The sequence below is a fragment of the Mirounga angustirostris genome, unplaced genomic scaffold (assembly GCF_029215605.1).
Source record: "Mirounga angustirostris isolate CCGP_5_RB_7025 unplaced genomic scaffold, mMirAng1.0.hap1 SCAF_81, whole genome shotgun sequence".
Taxonomy (NCBI): domain Eukaryota; kingdom Metazoa; phylum Chordata; class Mammalia; order Carnivora; family Phocidae; genus Mirounga; species Mirounga angustirostris.
The window spans coordinates 41,566-57,834 of record NW_026991789.1 but is presented as its reverse complement, the minus strand read 5'-3'; the positions used below and the strand labels follow the sequence as shown (position 1 = coordinate 57,834).

Sequence of the window (16,269 nt, the reverse complement as noted above, 5' to 3'; positions counted from 1 at the left end):
TACTCATCAGTCATTCCCAATTCTTGAACCTGTTGGTTTAAATATCTCCCTCCTAAGGTGAGCTTCAAGGTAGAGGAAAGAAGGCAGGACAAGTTTAGCTGGAGCCATAGGCCAAAGCTTTTCCAATTGAGCTTTACCAACAAAGCTCATAGCTTTGTATTTGTATTTCTTAAATGATACATAATCTATAAGGGGGGGAAATTAGCAATGTTAGAAATCACAAATTAAAAGTGATAATATTAGGGTCATTTAATTTGGTAAATAAAAACACAAATGACAGAAATTTAAGTATTATCAATGATATATTAAGAAAGTTGCTACCAGTGAGCTTTTGTGGGGGAAGAACCACATTATTTCCGGCCATTTAGCAGAGGCATTGTGTTTCCTAAAGCAGTTACTGCTTTCTGAAAAGAATTTCAAACTTTTGTCCCAAAAGTAGTTCCAGAATTTTCAACTCTCTCCATATTTCTACTGAACTTCCATTTCTGCTTTCTTTCTCAACCTAATGTGTCATGTTATGAAGGTTATGTACAGCCAAGAATGCAAATGTTTTAATCTTACTAGTGACCACTTTGTACTATATCTCATGTTGGAAAACCAGACGCTTGACCATACCTAATTCAAAATCATTTCCATTTCTGCATAACTACTTTTCTTATTCAGGCAAGAGTTGTGGGTGGACCTCTAAAATTAGATAGCTTCAACTCTCAAGGGAATGGGCTTTTGCAACAGCATTCACTACACCCATCATCAAATACGGGGACCTACACTTGTCTTGTAGTGAGAGAATTGCCCTTTATTCTTAACAAGCAGGCAACAGGATCAAACAGATCATTCAGGTGAAATAACAAAGACAAATACATATGTGATAAATCTGTGTAGTTACTTCTTGGAAGCTTGCCATGTACTTTCCTCTCCTTCATATCTCAAACTTCAGAAAGGCCAGGACCCTGTTTCAGTCATCCCAATACTTGGCACGTTAACAGGTGTTCACTTTGTAATTTTTGAAGGAATGGATACAGGCTATGTGTTTTTACTTTATAGTGAAGATTAACGAGTTAATACATATAAAGAGCTTAGAACAGTGCCTGATACTAAGCACTTAATTATTACAAAATGAGATAAGATTTAGAACAGAGATTAGAAGAGACTTTTTAGAAGTCTGCCTTCAACTGACCTTGGCAAAATAAGGAAGACTAGGCTAGCAATAAGGCTAGGAGTATAGAAAAGTTCTACAGCCCAACATACGCTAACAAATGACATGTATTATTTTATACAAAGAATGATGCTTATTTTAAGTCCACAGTTATAAGATTAAAGGGGTATAATCAAAGCTTGTCCATTAAATTGAAAGCACCTCCAGACTGACTCAAGTTTGTATTCTTAGGCCCTGGTAGGTACAAGATATTATTTGCTATACTGAATCCATCCTACTATTTAACTGTGTTAATACCACACCAATATAAAAATATGTTAAGACAAATTAAAATATACATACTTAACTTTATTACATCATTTAAAGCTTGATTTTATAAAACATAAAAAAAAAATTTTAAGTGTTCTGTATCACAGGAATTTAAACAGTGGCAATATACATAGCTTTGTAAGTTCAAGTTATATAAATTAAAATCAAATAATTGGAAATGCTTTTAATACGGAAAATATACAAATAAAATAAATGGCAAAAGGACCTAACAGGAGCAGTATTTCATTACTTACAGATTATCATTAGATAATTTCAGGATCTAAACAAAGACTCTGAATATTCGGACTTCTTTTGCTGTATTTTATATTTAAATATCTGCCTACCTATATTCCGAATCAAGGTACTTGACCAAAAGGTTTAAGAAGGCATTTAGCTTTATGGCAAAAGCTTTCCATCTACAGTTACCACCTTTAAAGGAATTGACATTAACAATGCTGATGTAATCTGCTAGTTCCCTTCTGAACAATGTGCAATAATTTATACCAACCCTGTATAAAGTCATACAGGTACCAAAAAATGGAACAATTATGCACAGTTCAATACAAGTATAATGTTAAGTTTTCCCCATCTAAAAATTAACCAGTGAAACAAAATGTATCAACTATAGTTGACTTGGTTTCAGGAAAACCACATCTGAGAGTTATAAGTACATCACTGTCCTTATCTTATCCTCAGTCATTGACAGGAATTTTGTAGGCCACCATGCTATTTACTTTGTGGATTGTAGTAGTAAATAAACGAAGGGACGGACTTCCTCAGAATTGGTAATAAACTGTGGTCCCGACTCTTCCCATTTTTCAGGTACAACCAAATCTTTGTCTGTATGTATCAGTAGATCAAATGAACCTAAATTGGCGATAAGATCATTAAAGTACAATTATTTTTTTCTAAAGTACAACCACCCTTCCTGTGTCTTTCACATTTGAACCATCTATAGTGTCAGAAAAGCTAGTTTACCTTGATCTCTAATCAATTATATTAACTAATTGCTTTTCCTCAATGGAAATTTTAGTACAGAAAACACTGTACTCCTTTTACTTTATGAAAAACTCAAGTTTTTTTTTTTTTAAAGAGAAAACCACTAAAAATATTTGCAGAAAGTATAAAATTAATCATGAGACAGCATGAATCTAAGCCATAGAAAAGATAATACCTTGGTTCTGTGACAGCTGTATCCCAGTGCCCAGAACAGCATCTGGCATGTAGTAGGTATTTAGGATATATCTGATGAATGAAGGAGTAACTAAGAAAACAAAGACACAATTATAGCTATAAATCTTAATTATATACATAGAAATGTGTAGAAAATAAAAATAATGAAAGAAATTACATCAAAATATTCAAGAGTGAGTACTGTAGAATACTTTCATTGCTTTCCTTTTCAGCACTTGTAAATTAAATGCAAATAGCATTACTTTAGCTTTATCACACTTTTCTCATTCATATAACATGACATTTATAATTAAGAAAAAACTTAATGAGCGCGTTAATTCTTAAAGTAGTAGCTTAGTCTTTTCCACAACAAATTTAAGCCAGTGTGAAGTTGTATAATACTTACAAGAAACTTCCAATAGTGGCAGAAATGTCACCGTAGCTGTGATCTGTCTGATCACTGAACGGATTTCATCTTGGATAGCTTTCTGAGACTTTTCTCTGGGTGCACTATCAAAGAAACCAATTAATTCATTTTAAGTTTTAACAAGTTATTTGAAACACAGGTAAGATTATTTATCTGATTAAATGCTTCCAAAATCAAATAAGTAATGCATTCAAAAGGAGTTTTTTTTTTTTAAATGAAAATAAATATATGTCCTTAAGAAACTTAGTAGGCCCAATATGTATCTCTATTATTTCATTTATCCTTCCAATCATTTTTTAGGGTTGTTCTTAGTATCAGGTCATTAAATAACAGATGACTAGAAAACCTGCCAAGTACTTCAAGTCAGGAAAGCTTCAGCATGTCTTAAAATAAAGATAACAAGGAGTATCTAAAATATTGAATCGGTATAATCATTTTGGCATTTTTAGTAATGCCTAAATGTCTAATTTCCTATTGCCTCAAATAAGATGTTAATCGTGTATGGCGTTAATAATTAAACATTTTCTAAAACAGACCAAAGGCTTCAGGAGCAAACTCCATCATTTCATTATGAGAGAGAGTTCAGAGTTTACAGGTAAGCATGCCTAGGACGATGCTAGAAATTAGCATATAATGATGGGCATCTCCCATCCAGATAATCTAAAAACTTCAGTTTAATAAGTGTCTAAGGAGGGGCGCCTGGGTGGCTCAGGTAGTTAAGCGACTGCCTTTGGCTCAGATCATGATTCCCGGGTCCTGGGATTGAGCCCCACATCGGGCTCCCTGCTTGGCGGGAAGCCTGCTTCTCCCTCTCCCACTCCCCGTTTATGTTCCCTCTCTCGCATGCTCTATTAAATAAATAAATAAAATCCTAAAAAAAAAAAAAAAAAGGGGGAGTGTCTAAGAAGTTTGTAGCATTAAATGAAATACAGTAGAGCTGCACAGTAAGCTGGGAGAAAGTCTAGGATAATACTTCATGGTTAAAAGTACCTTTCTACAATTCATGAAATGGCCCACCTAGGACGGACACCATGGTAGCTTTACATATAGCATCATAAACACTAAAGTTTGAAATTTATGGATTTAGCCTAAGCGCAATGATGTTAAAAGTCCGTGATAGGCAAAATTCTTTCGTGAGCACAATTTGTGAGCCCAATCCTTCTCCACAGGAGATTAAAGATCACATCTAACATACTTAGAAACAAACTACTTTATATGAAACTAGTTCAATATAAGTAGAACTCATCTAGTAGAAGAAAACAGTTTTGGAAAAAGATCTGTAAAAATGGAAGCAATTTACTTCATACTTACCTGTCATCTTTGGCAGTCTTGTCACACTCAATATCAAATTGCCACCTTTCAAGGACCTCACCACTTTCAATATTTGAGATGACAACCACCAGTTTCTGAACTGAACACTTGTATAACCAATCTGCAATACATAACGAGGAATCTTTTTTGTTTCACTGCATTACAAAACAACTCTCTTCCCAGGTCTCACTTTCTATCCTCAGCAAATTCCTACCGCTAGTATTTTGGAACTCTGCCAACCTGTACAGAAAACCTGCCCCACAATAACCTAGCTCCTGTTTTCAAATTCTCAGTATTTGTACCAGATATAGTACTGAGTGCTGAAGACAGAGTAGAAAACAGGAAGTACACCCTAATCCAAGTAAGATGCAGGAGATGGCCATTAATCTAATCACTGCACCGATAAATATAAGATTCTAATTGTGGTAAACGCTATGAAGGTGCAGTATGTGACGCAATGAGAGCATAAGAGAGGAAAATTGGACTCACTCAGGGAGTTCTCACTTGACTTCAGTTCTACAAATAAATTATCATTAAATATGCAAAATGATACAGAAAAGGGTACAGGTCTTAAATATTGAAAAGGGAAGAGCATCTGACCAGAGGATTGAAAGAAGGGTAATACAACTGCAGTAAAGAAAGGGGAGAATGAACAAGGTCAGTTTGTGTACGATACACAGGGGTCAGACCATGCAAGGCCATATGGGCCAAATTAAAGAAGTTACACTTCAAGAACCAGGGAAGTCATTACTGTATTTGAAGTATGGTGTGATGTAATTAAATTTGTATTTCAGAACTATCCTTCTGGCTGTGATGTGGAAAGCAGAGTAGAGGTAAAGAGGGGATCTAGAGACACCAATTAATTAGCAATTCAAGCAAGAGGTAATGAAGGCTTAGAGAAGGATAAGCTGGTAGAGATGGATCAGCAGATAGATTCAAGAGACTTCATGGTTAAAACTGTTAGGATTTATTGACTACTTATGAGTAAGCAAGAAGAAAGACTGAGATAGCTCCCAACTTCCTAGTTTATATCGCTAGTTGGATGGCTGATCCATTCACTGAGAAAAAGAATGCAAATGGGAGATGATGCTTAAGTTTTAAGATTTTATTTTTAAGTAATCTCCACACCCAACATGAGGCTGGAACTTAATATCTCGAGATCAAGAGTTGCATGCTCCATTGACTGAGCCAGCCAGGAGCGCCTTAAGTTTAGTTTTCAGGTATCACTGGGATAGCCAGATGAAGATATCAACGGAGCCACGAAATATATGAGCACAATTAGGAGAATTGGGTTGGATGTACATTTGTGAGTCAACTACACCAAGGTTGTTAGTGAAGCTATGTACATGTCAGACATCATCCTAGAGAGAGATTATAGTGAGAAGAGGGCCTCAGGACAAGCCCTGAATTAATCTTGGAAATTGGGATAGTATACTCAGGAATCTGTAGTGGTTTTTTTTCTTTTTTTAAGAGACAAAACAATTTTGTAATATTTAGGGTTTGTGGGCCACCTAGGTCTCTGTTGCATAGTCTTTAAAAAACAGCCCTTTAAAAATCTGAAAACAGGGCGCCTGGGTGGCTCAGTTGGTTAAGCGACTGCCTTCGGCTCAGGTCATGATCCTGGAGTCCCGGGATCGAGTCCCGCATCGGGCTCCCTGCTCAGCAGGGAGTCTGCTTCTCCCTCTGACCCTCCCCCCCTCATGCTCTATCTCATTCTCTCTCTCAAATAAATAAAATCTTAAAAAAAAAAAAAAAATCTGAAAACATTCTTAGTTTGCAGGCAGTACAAAAATAGCCACTTGCTAGACACGGGCTGTCGTATGTATCAACTTTTTCTTGACATATATCAACTTTTTCTCAATTTAGCTCTGAAAAGGAAGAAATTGGGTAGTAACTTAAGGATTTGGCGTGGGTGGAAATTTTTTTCTTTTAAAACTGAAGAGAGATCAAAACAAAGAAATCAAAAATACCAGAGAAGAACTAGGATAAAATCCTTAAGGCTAGAAGAATGGGGATTCAGATTGAACAATTTGCCTCTAAGAAGAGCAATTCCTCCATTTTAACTAAAATAAAAGGGAGAAATTAAAGAGGAAGGTCTGCTACATCCGAGGTGAAGAAATATCCTCAGTGTAGTCTTAAAGGAGACAACCCAAAAACCAGTAGCTTAGGTGGGGCTTGCTTCTCCATCAAATTAAGATGATATAGATTATTAGTTGCTTACTAATAATCTTACTTTTTAGCCCTGAAGATAATCCAAAAAAAAACCCAATTAATCTAATTTTAAAAATAAAGCTACTTGATACAAAGAAATATATATGACTCATGAATTAAGAAAAAAAGATGACTAGTGTTTTTTGGAACTAGTTTTGGAAGATCAAATGGGGAGCTACGGAGAAACATCCTACAACAGAAAAATTAGAAGTGAGAATCCTAAGTAGAGAAAAATATGAGGGGAAAAAGGAATAGATGGAGAACAAGTATTGATTCAATACAGTAATTTCTTGAGCTAAAGAAAAACAGTGAGTGTTCAGATAGAAAAGGCTTACTGATTAAAGGCAGGATTTTAAAAAAGACAAATGGAAATATATAAAAAATAAAACTCTACTGGGTGCTCTATTACTTAGCAGTTCTTTTCTTTAAGTTTAGTTTCCAGGTTGGATCCAATTTTATTTTCCTTTAAGTAATGATGGCTTTAAACTCTAGGCAGTTACAGAAAATATATGTTAAAAATATACAGTGGATTTTTCTCCGATAGTGAACACCATCATAAGGACAGAAAATTCCAACTTGTTCCATCTGGCTACATGAACTGCAAAAATCATTTCTAAGGAAGTTGATGGAGACAGTTTTGTGAAGCCATATCAGATTCCTAATATCAAGATATTCAACCCACTCAAACTGCAGTATGGGAAGGGTGGACTTTCTTTCAATTTATATATTATTTGCTTCCTTCCAATTAAGAATCACTATATTTGAGGCTGTAGTGTTTTATACCTTTTTGTACAGAGCTGAAAAATGACCACCAAGATGCCAGAAAATATGGGTTTCTACAAGGCCTGCAAAACTCAAAATGGTTTGCAACAATTAAATACCTTTCGGCGGTTCCACCACATTATTTAGGTATTTTATGAGCTCAGGATCCGTTGTTACAAGCAAGGTGAGTCCATATTTCTGCACTCTAGTAAAGGTTTCAGATGGATATATGCCACGCTGATATAAAATGCTGTTGATGCCAAATGCCGGAAACAAAAGGAATGTTAAAGAAAAGTCATTATCACTTTGTAACTCTGGAAAATAAAACATATTTAGATGTGGCTACGTTTCATTAATGGTATAAAACCATAAATGCCTTAACGTGTTTGTGGGTGTTTTGCTGAAAGCAGAGTAGGTAAAAAGTGGCATTAAACATTCTTAAAACCTTGCTTCTAATTAAGAGAGAACACGATACCTGCATTTCTGTGGCAAAAAAAGAGAAAAGCGCCAAACGGCATTAATCTACTGTCAAAGTAGTACTACAACTCACTGTAATCCAAGTCCCAATTCAGATTATGTGGTTAGAGGGTGTCAAAATAGGCTTTTGCATCTCAGTTAGCAACTGATTAACTGTTCTCTGCAATGCTCTCAGCAAACCTTTCCCTCTTTTTCCTCCTTTTCTCCTCACAAGTCCTGCCAGATTCTATCAGAAGGCACAACTGTCCTGGTCCGGAATGGCGTTTCCTAAATCTAGTCCATCACCGCCAATACCAGAATCAAAGAGGGGCCGAGGGGTTGTTAAAAATATACGTGGCCCCCACCCCGGCCCTACGCCCTCTTAAGTCGCGGAGGCTGGGGGCGGGCGGAAAGGGCCTGGCTCTGTAGTTGAAAGCAACGCTGCAGGTGGAGGGGCTACATCGCGCCGCAGGCCTCAGCAGCACCTAGGCCTCAAGCTCCACCATTAGCAAGGAGCCCGGAGGCGGCGTCTGCATCCGCTTCTTCCTAGATTCTCCCGCCGGGCAGGAGGCTGGGGCAGAGAGAGCTTAATTCTCGGCCTCGCGGCCTCGCGGCCTCCCCTCCGCCCCCTACCGCTTCCCCCGCCTCCGTGGCTGAGCCACGGGCCTACCGGGCGGCCTGGCCTCAGTTCACCCCGCCCTCCGGCCTGCGCGAGGAGGACTTACAGAAGAACTCGGCCACGGTTTCGGCGCTCCCGCGCAGGGTGATGCCTTGCTCCCGGGAGAGCTGCAGCGCCATGGCCAGTCCTACAGACGAAGGAGTGCGCTTCCCCCCGGCAGAGAGCGACGGCGGAGACGCCCACAGCAGTTCCCCGCCACTCGTTTCAAAAGTAACGGCGCAGCACGCCCTCGGGCCTCGGCGCAGGCGCGATGAGCCTCTAGGCCCCGCCCCGTGGGGCGGGGCCTGCAGGTCCTCTGGGCGCTTTTCGGAGCTGGCCTGTCCGCAGGCGCAGGGGGTAGGCGTGGTCGCCCAGTTCTGGGTGGTCAAGCTCCGCAGGGTCCCGGCTGGGCGTGTGTAGTTGTGGTCTACTAGACCGGCCTGAGGGAAGAAGACGCCAAAACCTGGTTTGGGTTTTTTTTTTAAAGATTTTATTTATTGGGGCGCCTGGGTGGCTCAGTCGTTGGGCGTCTGCCTTCAGCTCAGGTCGTGGTCCCAGGGTCTTGGGATCGAGCCCCGCATCGGGCTCCCTGCTCCGCGGGGGGCCTGCTTCTCCCTGTCCCACTCCCCCTGCTTGTGTTTCCTCTCTCATTGTCTCTCTCTGTCAAATAAATGGATAAAAACCTTAAAAAAAAAAAAAGAATTTATTTATTTGAGAGAGAGAGAATGAGAGAGAGCACATGAGAGGGGGGAGGGTCAGTTTCAGATATTTTAAATACTTAAATATTTACGTGGAATTACTTTAAAAGAAAATTTTGTTGCACACCATATTCAAAATGCTAAAAATTGTACACCTTGAGGTGTTGAAAACATGATCTTATGAAAATATCAGCCATTTTCACAGATCTGAAAAAAAGCTACTGAATTGTACTATATGCCTACTTAAGTTTTTGTTAGCTAAGCAAATAGATTTATTTTGAGATATGCAACTATGAATAATTGCCACTGCATTAATTCTACCACATTGTTAGGAATCATGACCTTGCATTGCAGACTCTAAAACGGATCTGAATTTGAAACCCTGAGAACACTAGCGATAGAAGGGCAATGAGAAACATCATTATAAGGGCTCCTACAGCTTCTTTTAGGAGGAAAGAATCTGATACACATGAGTACTTTCAGGGCACTAAAAAAGCAGCTTAAAGCTGACCATATGAACCCTGTTTATAAACAATACAAAAAGAAAAGGTCATTACTGCATCAGAATTACCATCATAAAAAATATTATAAATAATATTAAAGTCACACTGAGTCAATAACCACAGGGTTTTATTATCTTCAACACTACTGACAGCTTAATAAAATATGCTTAACAAATCATTTGTTTGAAAACTGAAAACGATATTCCTATGTAATTACAGAAACAGTGTTTTTAAAAAGTGGATGGCAATATTTATTTTATATCCATCATCTGATTTTAATACAAATATCTTGCCAATAAAAATGTTACAGCTTTTAGAGATAAGAAAAAAATATGAAAGAAAGAAAAGAGAAAAGAAAAAAGTCTCAAACACAGGACCCAGAATGTCAACTAATTCAGCACAGTTTTGCAGTGTCAAGTAAAAAGTCTCTCATAGAAAGTTACATGGAAGTGTAAAACTTCGGTTTCTGGACTTTGAGCCAAGCGGTCATAAAAACTGGTCCTCATTAGTAACTCCTATTTCCATTATATGTCAAATATTCTCAAGCTTTTGCCTAGTACAAAACAAAGCAATAAGAAGTCAATCACGTTACCCCTACAATACTAAATGATCTAAAACATAACCCACAATGGCAGAAATGATTAGTAACTAATGAAAGGTAACATTATTTTAATATGCTGTCAAGAATAACAACAGCTGTTAAAGTGGCATTAGCACCCGGAAGCCTTCATTTGCAAATGCATGAAGATTAGAGCCCTTAATTAACACAGTAGTATCTCAGGCGGGTAGAACTGCAAAGTTGTCTAGAATGGTGAGGGTGGGAGTTTCCATATGTTGTAGTTTACTAGTCTCCAGTTAATTTTTATGCCAATAGATTATGTTCTGAATTGTTCAACTGACACTCAAATTCACATAAACAGGCTGTGATTACTAAAAAGCATCTATGCTCCAAGCTTGTAGCTTTGAACTAGGTGCTTAGCTCTGTATTTGAAGATAGTTATAGGAAACAATGTAATATAGCAGCCGAACTGCTTTCAAGGTCAACCAAAATTCACGGGTATTTAAATGAGAATTTAGGGATGCCAGAAACCTTCATTCTGTTCAGTGACTACTACTGAGTACAGATCATTCAGTTTGGGAATAGGATAAAAAAGCATGCATGAATGTCATGCATGGAAGTAGTTCCATCAACATGCCTGTTTACCGGCACAGATGGCCAATCTAAGTGAATCCAAATTTATTTTAAATTTAAAAACATGTTAAATGTTTCTACAGAACTGTCTCATGGGGTCCTGAATCACACACAGTACTCATTTTACACTTACAGAGTGTAACAAACAGGATAAAAGCAGAGTAACAGCTTCTAGTTAAAAGAAAAAAAAAAAAATCCTAGCTATAAAGTTAAAATGTCTGCAATAAGTTTTTACCACAACCATATGAATCACACTGGGTTTAGAAGTTTGGAATTTTTATAATCAACTACTGTCTAATCTCTCAATCTTAAATCTCTAGTTAATGCCACCAAATATAAGCCCAAACAGGAACCTCTGACTACACACAAGCTCTTAGATCATATTCTTTAAACTGACAACTTTCAGCACTTTATACTTAATGAGGGCCTGTACTACTCTTAAATAGTTTACACTTTCGTTTTCCAAGTTTTACTCAACATAAACTCTTAGAAATATATAAGAATATATATACACATACATGTCATAGAAAGTGGTCAGCCTATTGTCAACATCAACTATAATATAAAAACCGTAACTAAAAAAGTCTTTATATAGAGTTTCAGATGATCTAAATTTTACACAGAAAAGTGTAACTTTGAGAAATGAGGACTGTAATCCTGTGCTACTTGGGAGAAAAAGTAATGTGAAAAGAAAATTAAATGTAACCCCTTCCATTTAACTTCCAATAAAATGTTACTTTCAAAGATTTGGCAGGCTCTGAGTGAAGTGTTCTTATGTATGACTACTTAAAAAGATCACCAAACTATCCTAAGTTTCTGTCTTTAAAGGGAGAGAAGGAAAAAAAGAAGAGGACACTGATGTTGATTTGTAAGACAAATCACTTTTTTCTTTCAACTACTAATAATCTGCCTACAGAACATCTCCAAAGAACAGCCTGACACACTGAAAAAAATCAGCCCAGCTCTCCTGCCCGCTCCCCATTCAATGGGGGCAGAAAAGTGGAAGTGTGCAAGGGTGAAAGGAAACTAGGGACAGATGGCCTCGGAGTAGCAGGTGACCTTTGAAAACTGGGGGCCCACAACAATCAATAATTCCAGATCTAGATGGCCTTCGTGCCTCACCCCGAACTCGCAGGAAACTGTCCTTTGAAAAGAAACCACTTTTCTTTTCAGGGTTTATCCTCTGGTTGCTCCAGATTCAGATTTTGAAGGAAGACAGCCAAAGCGGGGAAAGAGGACTTTAAAAGGAGGGCGGAGTAATTAAACGGAAGAGATAAGATTTGCCCTAAGCTATCGCCTCTGTCCAAGACCCCCGAAAGGGATGAAATCGACACAAACTCGTTTAGGAGAAACTGCCTTAAAAAGAGCCCCTTCTAAAATCCCAAAGGAATACACCGTAAGAGAATAAAGGAAGACAAAAATATCAGACAGTCCATTTTCAATGAAGCATCCCTCTGCCCCCCCGCCCCCGCTGGGCGCCCCCAGCCAGCACCCAGCCCCGCGCCCCCAAGGTAAAGTGGCAAGTGGGGGGATGCTGAAGGGACTACCTTGTTTTGTCTCCAAAGGGCAACACAGCAAACATAGGAAGGTCGAAGTGCAGACCACGCGGCCTCCGCAGACTCTGGACTCCGGGAGGCGCCGGGGGGCGACGACGTGCCCAGGGGAGGCGGTGACTCCAAGCCTGCTCCCTTACCGACCCCGCCACCGGGCCGCCGCCCGCCGCAGCCCGCTCGCTCCGCGCTGCGCCGCCCCCTGGCGGGGAGCGCCCGGCAGAGCGGAGGCCGAACGCCGGCGGGGGGGAGCCCAGCGCCGAGCCTCGGCCGGCCGCTCCACCATCACCGCCCTGAGTGCGCTTTCCTGGCGGCCAAGGCAGCCAGCGCCGGCTGCCCGACGGCCGCTGCCTGGAGGCGGCGGCGGCGGCGGCGGCGGGTCCGGGACTCTTCTCCAAAGAGGCGCGTCCTGGAGTCAGTCGGAGTCCGCGTGTAGAAGCCTTTGCCCGCGCAGCGGCTTCTCACCAACTCCTCAGGCTTCAGGGCATCCGCCCGCCTCCACTCTCTGCTCCGGCCCCTCCTTCCTCGGCTTCAACCTCAATTCCTCCCCAACTCTACGGGAGCCTTTCCCACGCGCGCCCCAACTGCCCCCCGGGCAGCCACCTCCCAAAGGACAGGCACCCTCCTCCCCGCCCTCGGCAGCGGCCGCCCGGCGCTTGGCTCTCGACCGGGAAGAGCTGGCCTCTGGGGTCGGCTGGGGCTGCGCGGGACCCGTCAGCGCCCCGCTGTCGGCTCCCGCCGCGCCTCCCCAGCGCCCTTTGTGTGCGCGCCGCGAACCCCTCTGCGGAGCCCTTTCAGCGGCGCCGCCTTGGGAGCAAGAGAGAGTGAAAGGAAGCGCCGGGCCAAGCAAGGGACTGGAAAGGGGCAAAAGGCGACAGCGCTTACTCTGGGAAGACTCCGGCATGTTGCTGCCTTTGGGCTCCTCGTGGTCTCGCCCCTACCCCGACTTCCCCGCCCGCCAAGGGCCAGGGCGAGGGGGGACGGGGGAGGAGCGGAGCTGCTGGGACCGAGTTGGAAATGGTGCTTCCGGAGCCGCAGGGAAGGGGCTCAAAACTGTTTTGGTTTCGCTGAGGAGATTTAGGGGGACTAGGAGGCTAAAGAAGGGCTGGGGGAAGGCCCGTGAGCGCGGATGTATGTAAATAATCTTGCTCTCAGGGAATAATCTTGCTCTCACCGGCCGTGTGTGTGTGTTGGGGGGGGGGGGGTCCGCATGTACATTTTTGCATTGAACTTTTTGAGCAAGTTGGATCGAATCCCACGCTTGGGCTTTTCGACTGTACTAGCCATAAAGTCGAGGTGTCTACACCCTAACAGGACCAAAGACCTACTTCAAAAGCAAAGGGCCTGGGAACCGAGGTCGTTTAATGGTAAAGGAAGAGGAAAATTCAGTAAGGGAGAGAGATGAGCCCCCAGGTCACTCTCAGCGCCCCGGGTGGGTCTTCCAGGGGTCCTCTTCTTACCTGGTGGCTTTCCTAACAAAGTAAGAGCAGGTAAAGTCCCAGTGATCATCCAGCCACGCTTCCACGGAATCCTGGTCCCGCTGCAGCTTCGACTCCCCGGAGCCGGGGCTGGCCCGCTCCATGATCCGCGCCCAGCGTCTGTGCAGCTGGTTTGTGCCGTTTTCCACCCCAGCTGGGGTCTCTCCCTCGGAGGAGCCGGCCTCTGCCCCGAGACCCTCCCCCTCCGCCTTGCGCCGGTCCGGCTGGCTTTTGGCGAAGCTGCTCCGGCGCCCGGCCAGCCGCTCGCCACGCCCCACCTCTCCTGGTGATCACCGCTCCCAGGTGCGGCGGGTGGGGCAGGCGCAGCAGCCGCGCGGCCTCGCCGGGGTCGGGCGGAGGCTGGGTCTCGCCGTCTGTCGGGTCCCCAGATTCCAAGGCGGCGGCGGAGGCAACTGGCGAGCTCTCCGGCCGCTAAGTGGCCGCCGCTGGAAGGAGGCCGCTCGGCCGCTGGGGTGCGCTGTGGGCTGAGCGGGTTCCGGGGGAGCGCGCAGAGGTGACTGGGGGTGTGTTCGCAGAGTGCCCCACAGTACGAAAGGGAGAGTCGCGATGTGTGCGCCCATCCCAAGTCCTGAAAGCTGGAGTTAGGGGAACCTTCCACCAAAAGTAAGAGGTGCGGCTACCCTGGCGACTTTTCTCAGGTCTGAGTGAACAGTGACCGCCCGGCCTCGCTTTCCTCCCCAGGGCTTGGGTCTGGAAGGTGCAGGGATCGACCTTCCTCCGAGCCCAGGCAGCCCGGGGGGGTGTGCCACGGATTTGCGGCTCCTGGTGGGTAACTTCCAACAAAGGCATTTCCGTAATTACTATGTTGTTAATAACCACAAATAATTATAAAGTAGGCGTCTTTGCATCAAACATTCCCTTTTTATGACTGCAACAAGATTTTCTGGGAAAAGGAAAAGGTAAAACTGAAGTAATCATCATGGTTTGTGTATGAAGTCAGAAGACAAGGGAACCTCTGTACAATTAGGTTAGAGAGCATAGACGCTACCCGGGGATAGTACAGAGCAGACTGGTTAGCCCAAGTTTTATTAGTCATTTATATTTAAATGGAATTAACACACACCCCACAAAAAAGTATCCGTTTCAAAGGGCTCAGCTTTCCTACTCTATTTTGTCCTATCCCAATCATGCTTTCCAAAAAGGAATTGGTGTCTTCCTTTTGCTTTGTTCTCATCTCCATCTCCTTGTCCCGCAATTTGCAGTTTTAATAACGGTATTTTGCAATGACCTAATTTGGGGGCAGAATGAAATATGGAGTTGTATGTTTCACAACGTGTGAACGACACCATTAGCAGTGATATACCCATAGTGATTTAGCTGACATACTTTTAACAAAGTCCTTTCAAACTATTCTTGGCAAGAATGTTAGACATTACTCATAGAATGAGTATTACTACATAGAAATGCATAATTAAATTGATAATATAAGAACTTTAAAAAATGTCTTCCAATCCGCCAATGCAATGGTTTATCCTTCCTGCATTAAATAATTGTCCTTCTACAATTATAGTTTTTCTGAAACTTTACTGATGTATGCAAGTAACCACAAACCAACAAAAAGTAAGCAAAGCAGTAGAATGTGAAATAATGTGCAATAAATTATATCGGATTTTAAAATGCGAGTTCTGTGATCCTGATGTGTGATTACAGTGCTCGTGAACTCGAGACTTTGTCCTCAGTGCTCAGTTTTTCCCTGTGGAAATCCATGCCTTTCTCCTAACAGAGGGTCAGTTATAATTTAAAACTATACTTTCCTACAAAAAATGAAGTGAATTTTTGGCTTGAATTGTTTGCTTCAGCTGGCTGCCTTGATTAAATAAACAAGCACTATCTAACTGTCCATTTTTCTCTTAACCTGAAAGGGTTAAATTATCAGAAACCAGAGAGTTTTCTGAAAAGTTACTGCAAGAAAAACAATCCGTGGATTCTGCCATTGGCGAGTCTGAATTCTGTGTGGTATACATGGCAGATTGGGGGTTCTTGTGAAGGCTGGTTACTTGAAGTGAGCATATCACAGTGGTTTGGGGGATGAGTTATTTCAAACTGTTCTAGTCTCCAGAGATCTCAGATAAAATTTGTAACAAATCTCTGTAACTTTAAAGTTCTTAAAGGTGACCTCACCCTGACCTCTTGTTTCCCAGCTCCATTTTATTTTTTATCCCTATCTGATAGATTTTTTAATGTTTTAACTTACTGGTATGGATTGCCCTAAGCATCTCCAATCTTGTTTTAGAATGAGTTGAAGATTGAGTAAATAATAAACATTATCAGGAAATAACTTTAAAAATGCTGTTCATGCTATTTACAACAAACAAATGCACAATGGAGGCCTAACAGAAAGGCCTCCAATTCCCGTCGTAGTAG

At 42.0% G+C, this 16,269-nt stretch overlaps 1 protein-coding gene across 5 annotated transcripts in view; it reads right to left on the bottom strand.

Annotated features, from left to right (window-relative positions):
* Positions 1-14,309, bottom strand: part of LOC135363252 (mitotic spindle assembly checkpoint protein MAD2A-like) — a 30,756-nt gene extending 16,447 nt beyond the window's left edge. For 2 of the 5 annotated variants that reach the window (XR_010408905.1, XM_064583888.1), the window contains exons 1-5: positions 12,404-13,513; positions 8,531-8,903; positions 4,377-4,497; positions 3,045-3,148; positions 2,640-2,729 (exon numbers count right to left, since the gene is read on the bottom strand). Coding sequence is in view for 3 of the 5 variants with exons in the window: in XM_064583888.1 (XP_064439958.1) it covers positions 2,640-2,729; positions 3,045-3,148; positions 4,377-4,497; positions 8,531-8,603 (388 nt within the window). In the remaining 2 variants the exon portion in view is untranslated. Of the gene's footprint in view, positions 1-436; positions 2,333-2,639; positions 2,730-3,044; positions 3,149-4,376; positions 4,498-8,530; positions 8,904-12,403; positions 13,521-13,866 lie in introns of those variants that run through there. The other 3 variants (XM_064583887.1, XM_064583886.1, XR_010408906.1) reach the window with 3 other exon arrangements.
* Positions 14,310-16,269: the final 1,960 nt, after the last annotated feature.